Source organism: Acipenser ruthenus, chromosome 1, assembly GCF_902713425.1.
Source record: "Acipenser ruthenus chromosome 1, fAciRut3.2 maternal haplotype, whole genome shotgun sequence".
In the NCBI taxonomy this organism is placed as follows: domain Eukaryota; kingdom Metazoa; phylum Chordata; class Actinopteri; order Acipenseriformes; family Acipenseridae; genus Acipenser; species Acipenser ruthenus.
Window position 1 is genome coordinate 21,249,673 of NC_081189.1, and position 18,082 is coordinate 21,267,754.

At 36.7% G+C, this 18,082-nt stretch overlaps 1 protein-coding gene across 1 annotated transcript in view; it reads left to right on the plus strand.

The window, feature by feature from the left end:
• Positions 1-18,082, plus strand: part of LOC117408477 (calcium/calmodulin-dependent protein kinase type IV) — a 100,798-nt gene that overhangs the window by 59,553 nt on the left and 23,163 nt on the right. Inside the window, exons 4-5 of the mRNA XM_059021455.1 lie at positions 4,035-4,117; positions 7,529-7,601. Coding sequence (XP_058877438.1) covers positions 4,035-4,117; positions 7,529-7,601 — 156 coding nt within the window. The remainder of the gene's footprint in view (positions 1-4,034; positions 4,118-7,528; positions 7,602-18,082) is intronic.

Here is an 18,082-nt window from a genome sequence, read left to right on the forward strand (position 1 = left end):
GTAGGTAATAATAAATAATAATATCTGCAGAAACAACAATACATAGTATTGTGTGTGTGTGTATATCTATCTATCCATCTATCTATCTATCTATCTATCTATCTATCTATCTATCTATATATATATATATATATATATATATATATATATATATATATATATATATATATATATACAGCGCTGGAAAAAATTAAGAGACCACTGCAAAATTATCAGTTTCTCTGGTTTTACTATTTATAGGTATGTGTTTGGGTAAAATGAACATTTTTGTTTTATTCTATAAACTACTGACAACATTTCTCCCAAATTCCAAATAAAAATATTGTCATTTAGAGCATTTATTTGCAGAAAATGACAACTGGTCAAAATAGCAAAAAAGATGCAGTGTTGTCAGACCTCGAATAATGCAAAGAAAATAAGTTCATATTCATTTTTAAACAACACAATACTAATGTTTTAACTTAGGAAGAGTTCAGAAATCAATATTTGGTGGAATAACCCTGATTTTCAAGCACAGCTTTCATGCGTCTTGGCATGCTCTCCACCAGTCTTTCACATTGATGTTGGGTGACTTTATGCCACTCCTGGCGCAAAAATTCAAGCAGCTCGGCTTTGTTTGATGGCTTGTGACCATCCATCTTCGTCTTGATCACATTCCAGAGGTTTTCAATGGGGTTCAGGTCTGGAGATTGGGCTGGCCATGACAGGGTCTTGATCTGGTGGTCCTCCATCCACACTTTGATTGACCTGGCTGTGTGGCATGGAGCATTGTCCTGCTGGAAAAACCAATCCTCAGAGTTGGGGAACATTGTCAGAGCAGAAGGAAGCAAGTTTTCTTCCAGGACAACCTTGTACTTGGCTTGATTCATGCGTCCTTCACAAAGACAAATCTGCCCGATTCCAGCCTTGCTGAAGCACCCCCAGATGAGTCCAATTTTTAGCTTTGCCCAACACCTGGTCGTCTAATGGTTAGACAGAGACCTGGAGAGGCCTACAAGCCACAGTGTCTCGCACCCACTGTGAAATGTGGTGGAGGATCGGTGATGATCTAGGGGTGCTTCAGCAAGGCTGGAATCGGGCAGCTTTGGCATGAATGATCAGCTTGAGCAGCAATGACTTCAACTAAGCATTTCCTGTAACTGTTGGTCAGTCTCTCACATTGGTTTTGAGGAATATTGCCTCATTCCTCCTTACAGAACTGCTTCAACTTGGTGACGTTTGAGGGGTTCCTTGCATGGACAGCTCGCTTCAGGTCCTGCCACAACATTTGGATGGGGTTTAGGTCCGGACTAGGCCATTCTAAAATGTAGAATTTCTTCTTCTGCAGCCATTCTTTTGTAGATCTGCTTGTATGTTTAGGATCATTGTCTTGCTGCACTTTCGGTTCAGCTTCAGCTTACAGACGGATGGCCTGACATTCTCCTCTAGAATCCTCTTTACAATGCAGAATTCATGGTTGTGTCAATGATGGCAAGCCGTCCAGGTCTTGAGGCAGCAAAGCAGCCCCAAACCATCACACTCCCACCACCATGCTTGACGGTTGGGATGAGGTTCTTCTGTTCGAACGCAGTGTTTGGTTTTCACCAAACATAACGTTTCTCATTGAGGCTAAAAAGTTCTACCTTTGACTCGTCTGTCCAGAGAACATTGTTCCAGAAGTCTTGTGGATCATCTATGTGCTCTTTGACAAACATCAGACGGGCAGCAATGTTCTTTTTAGAGAGCAGTGGTTTCCTCCTGGCTATCCTTCCATGAACACCATTCTTGTTCAGTCTTTTTCTGATAGTTGAGTCATGAACACTCACATGCAGATCCTTGGATGTTACTGTGGGGTTCTTTGTGACTTCCTTGATGATTTTCCGGTTTGTTCTTGGAGAGATTTTGGTAGGACGACCGCTCCTGGGTAGAGTGACTGTGGTCTTGAACTTTCTCCATGTCTGACAGTGGATTGGTAGAGCCCCAAATCCTTAGAAATGGTTTTGTAACCCTTTCTAGACTGATGAGTATCAATAGCTGTTTTTCTGAGGTTCTCAGAGATTTCTTTTGATCGTGGCATGATGTGTTTCCACACACCTGTATGGTGAAGACCAAACTTACAAAGTTTCTTATCTTTATATTAGGTGGGGCCTCCGAAACTCACCCCTGAAGATCTACCTAATTATTTAAACACCTGATTCTAATTATCCTCTTAATTGAGCTGATAAAACCAGGAGTTCACTTACTTTGTTACATACCCTGAATCTTAATTACTCATTGTTTGTCTAATTCATACATCATTTTGTTTCAAAAGACATGGAATTGGTTAATATAAACCCTATTGGATGTTAAAGAAAAGATTGGTTTTGATTCAAGAAGGCTATCATGGTAAAACTATGGAATTTCCGTAATTATCATTGGGGTTCACAAACTTTTTCTCAGCACTGTGTATATATATATATATATATATATATATATATATATATATATATATATATATATATATATATATAAATATATATATATATATATATATATATATATATATATATATATATATATATATATATATATGTGTGTGTAGCTTTCGAGAAGGTGAGAAAAAGCAGTTAATTATGAATAATCCGGATATGCAAATTTCACCATTGTAAGAGCGAATCAAATTGCATGAAAATCGTGAAAAGGCTTCTAAACTCACATGGTTTTAAAAGTCAGAATTGTAACTGCAGACATGTTTCGTGCTCTTTGGGGCTCATCAGTGCAGAGTAATAACTGCACTCCTACTTGTGTGAAGCTCAGGAGAGTAAGTAAATACAAGTAGCTTTTTATAGGTATGTATGTACGGTACACCTTCAATTTGTAGTTTTAGAAGAAATAACAAGATAATGTACAATACAGGATAAAAGAAAACAAATGGACAAATACTCTACACCATGATGCCTGAAGATTTACATAGAAAGGAATAGTAGATTTAAATATAAATATATTACTAATACATATTAGATGTTTTTAAAACATGCAATAACTGGTTGTCTGGTTTCTACTAACCCAGATTAACATGAGGTCCAGAATAGTGGTAATTGGTTCTAATATATAGTACTGTATGTCTTAATTATATCTATCAAATTACATTACAGTATTTCCCTAATAACCGCATTTTATAATTTATAAACTAATTCAAACATATTAATCCACTACTTATACAATGTTTTAATTTGTATAACTTTCTGCAATCACACACTGCTTCAGATCATTCTTGGAAGAAAATACATTAAAATAATGTAACTAAATGTAATACTTTTTTTTTTTTTTTTAATTTGCAATATTTTAACAGAAAATACCATATAATTTATAATAACTTTATATTCCCACTCCCAAAATGTGGAAGCATTCTCTCTAGCCCTGGTTAACAAAGCTTGTAAATAACTTAAGATTTTTCCTGCTGCTAAAGCAAAACATGGTTTTACTAACCTAGCTTAACACGAGGTAGTCCAAGGTTAGTGCTAATATACTGTGCTGTATGTCTTAATTGGATACTGGACATATTCACACCATTCCAGCGACAAATATATACTCTGAAGGTGAATTGCCTACATGGGAATAATTATTTCTTATTCTGTAACATTATCAGTTTGGTTTTTGTTTTACAGAAAATAAATAAATAAATAAATCTTTGTGAATACAGCTCTGAAATTAAATTACACGATACTTAAGGCTTGCCATTTCCTTATATCGTTTACAAAACTACAGTTTTCTTTTGCCCCCTCCTTAATCATTGTTTAAATGTTGTTTTGATTTAAATATATGCTGAACAATAATGCATATGATGTTAAGAGTGAGTCAGCCAACAGCAGATGAGTTGCTAGGCTTAACTGCTAAATTCAAGGTTACCTTTTGAATTGTGAACCACAGCTCCACTTTTGGTTATTTCTTTGTTGCCTTCTGTAAAGGAATGTCAGACTTAAATGTTTACGATTTATTATTTATTTATTTATTTATTATCCTGGGCGACTTAAAATTGTTACAAAACATCACATTACAAAATGCTTTCTTTACAGATTAAACTGAAAGAGATCTTTGAAACCCCAGTTGAGATCAGTCTGGTGTTGGAATTGGTCACAGGAGGAGAGCTGTTTGACAGGTCAGTCCTATTTTAAATTGAAATGCTATTTACACAGCTTGCAGCTTCATATTATGTGGGTATTTCAAACGCCACTGTTAATGCATTGTTCTAAAAGCTGGCGACATTGCATGAAACAGGTACTTTTGTGAACTGTAATTATTCAACAAAAAAAAGTCTTTGCCTTAATCTGCAGTTTTAGGAGGAATTACTTATCTGGAAGAAACTACAGCTAAATATTGTACTTTCTGTGGCCCTGTGAAGCTATCTAAAGCACTGCACAAAACTTCAATGCATTGGAATATTTTCTATGATACAGAGCGATATTTTGTGTTTCAGTTCTAAAGATGCCAATAAAAAAAAATGAAAAAAAGAAAGCTGGCTGGTGAACTCAGTCCAGGCGCGTCTCAGAGGGATGTCTCAATGAAGTCAGCATTGCTAGAGCAAGCTTTGAAACTCCTTCCCTTCCTTCACTTTCACTAAAATATCAATCTTTCAAGATCAGATAACAAGAACCTTTGCCAAAAAGCTGAAATAATTCTGTTGCAGTATTCGATTTGCTATCATTTGCAGCCTTTTTTTAAGTTTCCCATCTTTTAAATCTGTTCATAATCTCCCTAAAATCTGTAAAAACCAATCTACTGTAAACCATTCATTGCTTTACTTTGCTTGATAATACATTATAGATATAATTTAATACAGCACCAGTCGTCCTTATAAAAGTTTAACTGCCATTTCAGAAGTGGAGCACCCACCTATTCTCTAATAAGGTGTGATGTGGTAGGCATGGTTGCCGTGGGAGGTAGTATTGAGAGTATTCTTGTTGAGCTAAAATACCAGATTTTATTTTCTGGTACACAACATTTAACATTGATGGAAATATGGCTTGAAGGAAAATATTTGATCTATGCAGCATAGTCCCCTCTTATAAAAATGTACAATATGTACCTTAACCTTCAACTCTACAGCTTTGGGCTGTAGAATGCAGGTATCTAATATTAATGTGTGTGTGTGTTTGAAAGCCTATTGGTATGTATAATATTTTTTCTTAATGCATTTCCTCTCAGAGGTACTTACTGTATATTACCTTTTGTGAGGCTGCGTCACTTACACCTCAGTCTTGACATAGATTGGCTGAGTGAAAATAAAATCACAGTCGCTCTTAACAGAATGAAAAAAAAAAAATTAATATTAATAATGATTATAATAGTCTGCATGTACTGTCTTGCAGTAAAACTCCCTATATAGACATGTTATTTCGTATAACTGTGTTTGGCATTTGGATTATGAGGAACTACTGTGCTGATTGTGTAATTTATTTTCTAAGCACCACAATTCTCTGATTGTATCCTTTATCTGTAACTTATTATGCAAGCAGCACACCAGAATGCATATTTTGTAAGCTCCTTTACCTTCGATATTTACCTTTCATTAGTAAAATAGCATAAGCTCCAGTAAAATACATCAAAGACTTCTATATCCAGTAATACATCAATGGATCTGTTTTCTAGGAAAGAATGTCAATCATGGGGTTTCCATTCGAGTTTTTTGTAAATTAAAAATGTCTTGTGTAAAATGCTTCTTTGGGTTTCCATTCACTCCGTTTATTTTACTCAAGTAATCCGGGCTTTTCACCCGACGTCATGCAAATGAATGGGAAAGGTGGGGGTTGATATGTAAATTAACTATGCGTAAAGTACTCGTGCTGTTTTTGAAGATTACGAGTGACATTTTGTGAAAATGTGGTTTCCATGCGCAGAGAACTGGTACACGAGTGAATCTAAGCTGCTGTAATAAAGCAAAATGCCTGCTTGGTTAATAATGCGCTTTACTGCTCTTGACCAAATTGTTTTTCAATTTGAGGAGGCTCGTGCTGTCAGAGATGCTCTCCTTTCTTTTAAGTTGCGTTGGATTTACTGCTGTGTTAAATATTAATGATGCAAACAAATAAAACACAATCAATACTTTCATTTGCAATTTTATTTGGTCAGTTCTGAGAGGGCATCAACAACATGGATGTTGTTGCGATCGAGCTGGCTTATGACATCCAGTCCACAAACTATATTTATTAACGTGGAGGGCAGACGCGCGTTGTCTTTGGACATAGCTGGGATCAAAAAAAGGACGGGAATTAATTCAGTTAAGCGGCTCACTTTCTCTTCTTGTTTAACTTTAGCGTAGTTTTTACAGCAAGGGTATTCTCAAACAGCTGCTGTAATACTATAACAAATGCATAACGCAGTTCGTGGTAAGTGGTTTTATACAGAACTGTAAATCCACAAGATATATACAACATGACAGACAAGACACAGCAAAAAACAATAATAAAAAAAGACCGCCCGCATTATCATTAAGGTGAACTACTCCACTGCTAACCATAAAATCGCCCATCAGCCACTACTTTCTGCCATCTTGGAATCCACAGTAACAACTGACATGATCCCTTGCAATATTTATAGTTAAGAATAAACACGCTCATTAACATTTACATGTGAAATGTGGTTTTCCATGCGAAACTGGGCGTGTGTTTCGTCATTTACACGAGTAAATGAGAGTTACCCTATCTCTCTCTTTGGCCGTTTTTTTCTGCCACAAACCTGATTTACCCGAGTAATTCTCCCAAACGTGCACGCGCATCGCCATTTCACGTGTAAATTGACCCGCATGGAAACCCCATGAATGTGCTGAAGTGTTGCATTTCTTTTTTTTATTTATTCTGTTAATATGAGATAATGTAAAACAAGATAAGGTGATACACCTCATCTTTTGGTTTTCTGTCAATATATGCAAATCAGAGTACACTGGGAACAGTTTTGTCTGTAATTCAAGTAGACCTTTGCAATATCATTTTGAACTGTCTTTGATTACATGATGTTAAGTAAAATATCTAATATATTCCTATAGTTCAATTCTAAAATATAAAAAACTGTGAACAACAAATCATATACCTAGGGCAGCAGTGTGGAGTAGTGGTTAGGGCTCTGGACTCTTGACCGGAGGGTTGTGGGTTCAATCCCCAGTGGGGGACACTGCTGTTGTACCCTTGAGCAAGGTACTTTACCTAAATTGCTCCAGTAAAAACCCAACTGTATAAATGGGTAATTATATGTAAAAATAATGTGATATCTGTATAATGTGAAATAATGTGATATCTTGTAACAATTGTAAGTCGCCCTGGATAAGGGCGTCTGCTAAGAAATAAATAATAATAATAATAATATATGTAAAAAACTGTATGAATAAACATATGCAATGAACGACAGAAACAGGTTTGGACTGGTGAGAAAAATGCATTTCATTTGAGTTCAGTCATTTTTCTAAACTAATAATGGCTAATCTAAAATAAATGTGTAGCTCAGTGTTCCATGAATGATGCCTTTCTTTATTTGATTTTGCCTTTGCTGTATTTAGTCTTTGTTTATTCCTCTATAGGATTGTGGAGAAAGGATATTACAGTGAACGTGATGCTGCAGATGCTGTTAAACAAATCCTGGCGGCGGTAGCAGTAAGTTCCTATTCATTTCCATTAAAAAAAAAAAAAAGCATTTAGAGGAGGAAAGAGAGCAAACTGTAGCACTGGAGCATTTGTGAAATGCTATAACCTGTTAGGTTTCATATTTGCCAGTCAGAAAGAGTTTCACAATAAAGAATTTAAGACTGGTATTTAAAACAGTAGATTTCACACATTTCATCTTTTGTTTAACACTTTGAAATGTGTTTGATTAGAACGCTGCATGCTTACAAAATGGCTGCTTTTGGGATTCTTTGTTGGTGACAAGGAGGGTATTGGTCCCCCCTGTCTGAGGGAGTGAGAGCTGGGGTGGGATAGGATTGGGATGGAGGTCGGGTGTTAGGAAATTTTCTACAGGAGCAAAGACAGACAGCTAGGTTATGAAGGACCGTGTGGCTGCTTTATGGTATGAACAAAATTTAACATTTTGGATATTTTTTGAAAAATGGCAGAAAGTGTAAAAATGAACTCCTTGACTTTAATACTGTACCATTCTCACTTTGTTTTCTGTTTAATTCAGTTTACTATATTTTGATGCAGATGTTTAAAAAAATACATCACTAATTGCTCACAAAATACCATTGTGTATGGAAGTTATCAGCATGTCTCCTGTAGAAAGGATACCCACAAACGAACAGAACAAAAATAATGATACTAATACAATGTTTGGTTTTCCTATAACATTGCAGTATATAAGGGCAAAGAAGTTTATAACAGATTCATAACGTGCAAATTAGCTAGTTACACTAATCTAATTTCAATCTCTACCTTATACAACTGTACCACCATACACTCATCAAATGTGCAGTAATCTTGATGTGGGCAAGGCTTTTCTATAGAAGATAAAGACATCCCTGATCCTGGCCAGCTGTTCATGGCATATTTGCTACTGTACATGCTTGTCACAGTCACACTTTACAGCTACTGTTCAATGCCATTTTATTTTCATATTCTTACAACTGACCTGTATTCCTGAGCAACCACAAATGGAGTAACCTTTATTCGATCACCCAATCCATTCTTAAATTGCATCCAAACTGACTAGTCAGAAGCTTGGTGCCGTGATGTTCTAGGAAGCCTGACCCTCATGTTTCTTTTCATACTGTCTTAGACAGGTAAAAGGGTATATTGTCAAGACATGACATCATGAAAAGCCTACACCGCAATACTGTGTTGTGTCTCTAAGCACTTGGAAGGCAGTTAAACAGTGAGACGTGAAAGTAACTGCTCAGTATGCGCGTTCTGCATTTTGTTTGAAAGATACATGAAGTTGCCTTGATTTCGGCATGGATGTACGGTAAGATGTGCACCTAACATTGATTTATTAATTAAACTACATCCATTTCACAAACAGAGGTATTGGGTTAGTGCTGAAACATTTGTCTGCCAGATTTTCTTACCTTTGAACTGTAAGTATTTGGAGTTATGGAGAGAAGCTAATTGTCTGTAGTCAACCCAGGATAAAAGATTGGCTACGTCCTTTGCCATATTTATCACAAACATACATTATGAACAAATTATGAAAAGTATGTTGGTAGGTGTCGGCAATGTTAATCAGATATTAGCATTATTATCTTAAGGACTCATGCACTGGGTCATTGTGTGACTCTAGGCATTATGTCTCCCTACGAGATGGCAGATAGCCAGAGAAGTGTACATCTCATAGGGTAGTGTTTTTATTTTCAAATACAGACATCTAGCAGAGTAATCGGATCATGCAGTTTCTTGTATTAAAAATAAAATATGCATGAACAATTGATAGATATATACTGAATTTATATTCATGTAGTTATGTTTTTAATGACAGTCACATACATCTTTCATCCTGCGTGGTTTCATTTTGTGGAGATAAATTGACATGGTTTGTGTTTCGAATGGAGCTAATCAATCATATTGTCAGTATTCTGAAAATATTTGTGATCCTGTCACAAAGACGGCCGGAGTGGGTGGCGTCAGACCAGAAGCAGGAAATAAACAGACAGAGAGGTGTGGTTTGGTGGAGCTGAGCGAATGGTTTCGCTCAGCATTTTATAAACAGCACAGAAAATAAAAGGTTTTAACACAAAACACGGGACACGGCACTATACGCCAAAATAAAAAGACAAACAAAATGTACTACACTTAAACAGACAGACGAACAAACACGGTGAGTGAAAACACTTCTAATTACTTTGCTTTATTTTCTCCTTCTCTCTCTCCTGTTCTCCACTCACCGAACACCCAACCCCGAGTGAAAGAAACGTGCATCTATATATACTGTTGTGCTGGGATTCAATTACTAATTAATTATTCACTTGAATCCCAGCACGTGAATTAATTCTGTGCAACCCCGTGCTCACATACTACCTTTAACCAGCACGTGAAGTGATTTGTGCCCTCCTCGTGCCTAAATACAAATCTACATTTTTAAATACACGTGAAACACAGACCCGTTTATATCCCGTGTACCAATCTCTATACACCAACATTAACACACACAACATACAACACTTAACACACAAATGCACACAGGGGCGGGGGCACATTGCCACAGATCCCTATAGCTATCATGTATGCAATTCATTGAACATGAATTGAAGACTTGATAGCTATAGTGTAGAAAGTGTTGATGCTTATATCTTCAGTGATGTCAATTCAAATCACTCTTCATTCACTTTGTTTTACTGCATTATATTCTACTTTTCAAAAAAGACCAAAGCAATGAATGTTGTTCCTATATAGCCCACCGTCCTGTCCCGTCCCAATTTTCTGTGTGAATTACCATTGACATTCTCTGTGTTACGTGGGCTTTCTTTGCTTTAAGCAGTGAAATCCTTACAAAATCCCAACGAATGTTACATAATCAGATCTTTCCGACAGAGAAACAGTATGGCTAGCCAAAAGGATATAAGGAGAAGCATGGTAAACAGCAAAATGACTGTGAAGATTTACTAAACTTTTATGAGGGATGGTACTGTGCCTAACAGTGTTTTGTTTTGTGCTGCTTAAGGGGTACTCAGATTTACATGAACAGATGATATAAGGAAAATGTATAGAAGCAAGAATGGAAATAAGACTCCCATTGCATAGCAGTTTGAGCCATTCATGGTTTTACTGTGAGTTTAGTAAGACACATATGAGCTTGTTGCCTGTACACTGTGAATAATCAAGCTAGTATTAAAACCTGAAATTTGTAAAACTGCAACGCAAAATGTCTTATTTCCATCCCTGTGGAAGTGTCAAACTCATAGAATATTTCATAATCTGAGGTTACATGTGTGATGTTATGCGCACAACATGCTGAAAATATTAGTAATTTATACAGAGCTTCTGCTAAAGAGAGTATGTGAATTTGAAGACATTCCCTAAGTCAAGGATATGTGCCAAAATGGCCAATGTGTTTAGTTGCAATGCTAAAAAGCTCCTGAATAAAAGATGATAAACTCATGCCCAGAATAGTGTGTTTGCAAGTAATGATCTTTGTTTTTTTTTTTTTTTTTTTTTTTTGTATCACATCTGCATGGAGATTTTCAAATATCACAGCATTCTTTGCAGAAAGAAAGTATTTAGTTCCAATACCACCAGTTATTTACCTGGCATTGACCGGTGCATTAATTAATCAGAACACGCTGTGCTTTTAATCAGTTGTTACACTGTATATGTATGTTTTATTTATGAATATTTAATGTGAACTCTGAGGCACAAGAAAGTTTTATGCTGCTGTAATATATATTTCACTGCAGTCATAAAGAATAGTCATAAAACTTCCAATTTGGAAGAAGTGCTTGAGGTTGCTCTATTAATCAAGTCTAAAAAGAAGTTTCAAAAAGGAGTTTGCCAATATTGACAAATGGGTACTGTGATTTTTTATTTTTTTTGTAATTGATTATTATTGTGTTGGCAGAGCTGCATGCATTTGCTACACAGTAATGGCTGTAGAACCAGCTTGCAGAGGGCTTCAAGAGAATAAGATAGAAATGGGTAAAACTGGAAACCTTTTAAAGGTGCAGTGTCCCACAATTCAAGTTTATAGTAAAATATAATTCATTGGAGAATAATTAGTACATTCTTCCAAGCCTGTAGCTTCAACCTTCTTTCACCCTTACTTCACTAGGCTTCCCAGTTTGTTCACAATCATATTAAAGGCAGTTTTGGGTCAACGAGGCTCAGTCTTCCCCTCCCTTTGTGGGGATGTTAACCAATGAAGTAGTTCCCAAAATCTGCCAAAAATCTTTTTGTTTTCTTGTAAAAAACATGCACGCCATTGTTTCTCCACAGCACATTTCCCAGCACGTATACGACTAAAAATATAAGCATAAATAATACATTATTTTGCTCAGAAAACTGTAGCGATGAGTTAGCCATTCCGCACCTATTGAGTGACCATACTGTTCATGTTAGTTGATGCCACCAGATTTCTTCCTTTGGGAGTCAAAACATTACGGTTATTACTGGGTGAAGCCACAGAGCTACTGAACAATTGAATTAATCTGGAATATGAAACAATATGTTGTTGACTTTGGAAAACGTACAGTAAAAGTTGGGTAGAATAGTTCAGTAAAGCCATGGAAATACTGCATTTTATTAACTTTTATTGACATTGATCATTTTCACAAGAAAACTATTTGCATCTTCTTTCCTGTTCTGATACCATCCTACAGCTGTGGACAAAGTATTGCATCCTCCTGTAGAATTAACACATTTCACTTCATAAAGTCAAATGAAACCTGCTGAACAATGTTACGTTAACATATTGAATTACTTACCACTTTGTAGGTTTCCATATACTTATTGAAAAACTGACAAAAACTGAAAAATGTGACATTTTGAAATCTAACATGAAATACTGTACTGCTATTATGGCTCCCAGTAGACTTTTGCGATATCATTTTGTAATTTATTTGATTACATGATGGTAAATATAAGATCTAAATTATATATATATATATGTCTCAATCCTAAAATTCTAGGTGATGCAAAATGTTTGGCCATTGGACTGTGAACCATTTTGTTAAAATGAAGAGCCTGACATATACTCTGAATGCTTCCTAATTAGATTAGATTCTTCTCTACACACCCATGTGATGAATTGTCTTTGATTTCTTTCAGTATAGACACACCTGAATGGTGGTGGCTGAATTAAGCTTGCATGACGAAGGGGTAGCAGGTGTCACTGGGAACTTATGACCATAATTACCAACATTAAAGGGAAGATGAATCTATCAAAGCAAAGGCAATTTCCTTTTATGGATAATTAATATGGTTGCCTTAGATTAATCACTGAAAAGGCTGGCATTTTCTAAGATTAAAAGGTTGCAATACATCAGTATATAGGTTGCAATAGATCATAAGTAATAAATAACTAGAGAATGTTAGACCCCTATCCAGAGCATTATAGGTTATTATAGGTCTCTAGATTGAATACTACTGTAGATGTAGATATGGAACAACGTAGTGTGATGGTGGCTCACTAGATAAGAAGATTTTCACATTTGGGCCTGGTAGTGATACATAGCAAATACACCATTCTTGTTTTGTTTGTGTTTTTTTTGTTTGTTTTTTGTAATTTGCAGCCGCTCTAGATTAAATCAGACCTATTTTTGTGATACTGTGAGAGCTTAAATGAAATGTCCTGAATCCTCCCCATTACAAGGCCTGCTGTAATACCTTCAAATGTTTACAGTGGTACACTTTAGTAAAAGCGGTTTATCATGTAAAAGAACAGCAAATCCATAGTGTAAGCATGGGTACATTTGTATTGGTAAAGGCACAACTGCTTGGTGAGGTTCACGTCCTGGCTTTGCAACAATGTTGCTGCTTTTTCTCCTCTCCATGCTATACAGCGGCCTCTACTGGCCAGTCGACAGGTAAGATCGGCTAGCCTCTGTGATCCAGGGGGTCGGTATATCCCGGTCATCTTCTGTCGAGTTTCTGGGTGTAATGAAGTGATTACCTTGGTGTTGGGAACTTTTATAAAAGAATAATTCCAAAATGATACAAGCCATGGACTGCTGACTGTATTATTCTTTATCTAAGTATTCCCGCTTAGAACATGGAGCTCACACTTACCTTAAAACAGTATTTAAATAAAGATGGATTATGATAAATAGATTATAAATCAAAATAGAGACTGATAGAAGATAGTCAGCTCAATATCCAGACAGGTGAAACAAGTAGTCTGGATTATAATGGATGGTGACCTTCATTATAGGGTTAACACCTGTTAGAGTGAAACATACAGTATCTGTGTCATCTTTGCCATCGGCCATGGGGAGTTAATATCCATTATTCAGTGGAAGACACATGTGTAATTATTCATCTGCCTGCTTTGCACATATCTTGAACAATATCCAATTGAAATAAATCTTAGAGTGGTCATTTTGTTACTGATGGTAATTGGTTCAGGCTGATGAAGACACTATTTGTAGATCTTTGAAACGCTGCAAGATATTCAGCATACTGCTAAGATATATGGTGGCCTAATATTCTTTTTGATGGTACTGATACCTGATTTGCTGAGCTAATGAAAGCTTCATCTTGGATGCCAATTGTCCAGTTTCACTGAAACTGTGCATAGGAATCTATTTTGGAATTGTAAACTTGGTTGCTTTTCTGCAAGGAGAATCCGGCCCTAACCAACATGTCATCAGCAAGTGCATAAAAGCTCTGTGTGTTATTCTTCCATGTCACTTCTTTTTTTTGGCCGCTCAGTCAAGCACTGGGAAGCTGAAACGGGAGTCGACCGCTTAGAGCCTGGAGGGACGGGTCGTGTCTCAGCTGCTCAGTTTCATAAATGTTTCAATATTTGGGGGGTAGGTGACAGTGCGCCACTGTGGGGTGCGTTAATAATTTATTATTATTTTCCATTTATGGTTTGGCGGCCTTGTCTTTTTGGGGGGAGGTGGCTCATAGCCCCTTCCTATCTGTGGCTCTGGGACGCATGTAACTGTTCATGTTTTTCCAGCCGGCCTCGTGCAGGTAGCCGTCGGTCACCCACGGACGAGGCCTCCGGCCAAATTTATCTTTCACTCGGATCCTGAGTGCCCATCACAGTAATTGGGCCCTGAGCACCCATCACAGTCATTAAATCATCTGCAATTGCAATCATTCATTCACTGCGGATTCTCTGTGCTGAATTACATTTTACTTGCTGTGCATTTAGGTTACGCTTTTTTAATGAGTGACACCTGTAATGTGTTTTGGTTGCCGCGGCAGTTAAATAACAGTGAAATCTCACCAGAATGGAATGAAAGAAATAAGGACTGACTGACTGCTTCTTGCTAGACATGGGGACAATACCGTCTGGGAAACAACAGCAAGGCTGTTACTATAGCAACTAACTTGGCAAAATTCTGCAAAAGTAACAGATTAAAAGCCTTTTATCCAGTTGCTTAACAGAAATGCAACTCTGACACCAAAGTTTTTTTTATTTTTTTCAGAGCCTTTTATCTGATTAATAATAAATGTATTGATGAAGTAACGGATAGCCCTGTAGTCTTTAACCTGCTAAGTAACATTAAGGTACATTAGGATTATTTATGGTTGTTAGGAAGATAAGATGATTGCTCAATCTTCATTTTAACATGGGGGGGGGGGGGGGGGCATTCCATCAACCTTATATACTTTCACAAAAGCTATGGACTTGATTGATATTTAAAATACCAAACCACTTCCAAAATATGTTGTAACTCAATTTGTGACTCTTTTTTGTTGTGTATTATTTCAAACAACTTCAAAGTCATGTATATAGTATTCAATTAACTAAAATACAATTTTTCAATATAAATTGTATATAGCTCAATATTACTTCTGTGGAGGGCTCCCGAGTGGCGCATCCAGTAAAGGCGCTCCGTGTGGAGTGCAGGATGCCCTATTTCCTATAGCCCGGATGTCGCCGGTTTGGGTCCAGGCTATTCCATTGCTGACCATGTACGGGAGCTCCCAGGGCACTGCCCGGGGGGGGGGGGGGGGGGTTAGGTCAGCCAGGGTGTCCTCGGCTCACCGCGAACCAGTGACCCCTGTAGTATGGCCGGGTGCCTACAGGCTTCCCTATAACCTGCCCAGAGCTGCGTTGTCCTCCAATGCTGTGGCTCTGAAGTGGCTGCATGGTGAGTCTGCAGTATGAAAAGAAGCGGTCGGCTGATGGCACACGCTTTGGAGGTGTGTCTTCACCTCTGCCGAGTCAACGTGGAGGAGGTGGCGGTGAGCTGACCCTAAAAGTAACTGGATATTCTAAATTGGGAGAAAATACACAGTAATTGTCGACTACTAAATTTTTCAAATATATATATATATATATATATATATATATATTACTTCTGTGTTCTCAGACAGGCTCTAATACGTGGGAAATAGGAGAGTTTACAAAGTGATAGAATGTATTTGAAATTGAAAGTGTACAATAATACACTGTACGTTACATTTCTAACTGGCCTTCCTCTAATCTCTTTCTTCTGCTGTATGCTTTATACATGCAGCTTCAGAAGAGAAAGAAAGAAAGAAAGAAAGAAAGAAAGAAAGAGAAAAAGTTTAGAATTCAAATGTGACCCTGAAGCCTGAAAGTTTGGGACCTACAGACTTTTGGTCAGGTGATTTATGGACTACCTACAGAGTCAAAAATACACAGCAGTCCTGGGAGCAGCAGTGTCTTTCATTTTCTAAGTTAATATGAAATAGACCGCTCCCACACCAACTGTGGTGATGATGCAGTGCTAAAAAAATGAAATGTATCTGCAGCTTCCCTGTTTACCAACTTGCCAGCAGCTCACACATATCTAACCACAGAGAATGTACGAGAGGAAAACAGTCAAGGTGAAGACAATAAGTAAATGAAGATCAGGACTCCAACTATTTAAACATGATATATGAAGCAAGAAATACAATCACCAGTGGTCCTTACTCACTTGGATGAAGCCTGCAGGTAGTGTCGCAGGCAATTCTGTTTTTTGCTTATCAGCTGACTCCTTCAATTCTGCTGGCTCAAGATTTTGAGATAATAATTTACAAGCGTAGACCATTTCATATGAATAAATATGTACTCTTAAATAGAATCGTATTCATTTCAAGATCTGTGTGATCTGTAATTATTCATCTGCCTCTGCATTGCCCATATCTTGAACAATGCTTTATCCAATTGTAATGAATCTTAGAACGGTCATTTGGTTATTGATGGTAATTGGTTCAGACTGATGAGGACAATATTTTTAGATCTTTAAAACTTGAGATTTTACATGGAAACAGTGGCTTCACAGAGGTAGGCCAGTCTGTGGTATTTCTTACTTTGGATTGGTTGAATTGGCAGCCATTTAATACATTCGTCCAATAATATATTAAAAAATAAATAAATAAAAACAGCAGCCAATTCAACCGGTATAGTCTGTTGCCCAAAATCACATATTTAAATGAGAAATGTCTTTCTTTCTTTCTCTCAAATAAATGAAATACGCTAAATGTATTGAGTCCTCAGAGGCAGACAGTAAGTCCAGCTAACTTGGTTTAGTAATGTCCTCTATTAAATCGAATGAGTAATGTACCAGCCAGAAGAAGTTATTAAGACTAATAGGTTCTGAAATTGACTTAATTCAAATGGCAGTCCCCAGATTCTAATTAGCTTCCAGAATGCTGCACACATGTAAATATATCTTTGGAGTTAAAAAAAGGGCCAACATACAGTTGAAAGTCTGCACCACGTTGCTTTGGGGCATTCTATTAATATGTTGCATTCCCAAAAGAACGGAAGGTAGGGTAATAGTCCTGTAATTATTATTTTTTTTCATAATGTTATTTTATGTGTCTATCTATTGCAATTGGTGATACTGACCTACATAAATAACCTATATTGCTGAGGATTAAGGCTTCTACATCTCCACATACAGTATATATTTGGGTTTCTATTACCTCATTGAACCATTTTGTGAGGATGGGTATTCGAAGGTGATGAAAATGTTTATACCATTTTTAGAATATGACAGTCTATCCTTCCCCACCGGATACTTTCCCAGCAGAGCGGTACTTGAGCTCATAGTAAAGAAATAAAAAAAAAAGAATCTAATGTGTCAATCAGTGCAATCCATGTCATTATCTTGTTCCTGACTGTACAAATCTAACGGTAACAAGCTCTTGCTGTGCCAGTTATTTGAGTGACTCCTTTTAAACATTTTGAATAGGATCCCCAAATGGTTTTATGAAATTCAAGGACTTATGCAAATGTGTCATCAATTACTACTGTATCACACTTTTCATATCGGCATATTGAAAATGAACTAGAACTACACGTTGAACGGCTAATTTTAGGCCAATTAGCTGTAGCAAAGATTATTTATTTATTTATTTATTTATTTATTTTATTTTTTTTAAATTGGAATTGCCAATTGTTTTTTTAGCCTATGCTGACATGTTTATTTTTCATATTAAAAACAAAACCTTACCTATCGACCTTGACTTGATATTGTGAAATTTTTGATGCTAATCGCATTCCAATAAACTGAAAAGAAAGC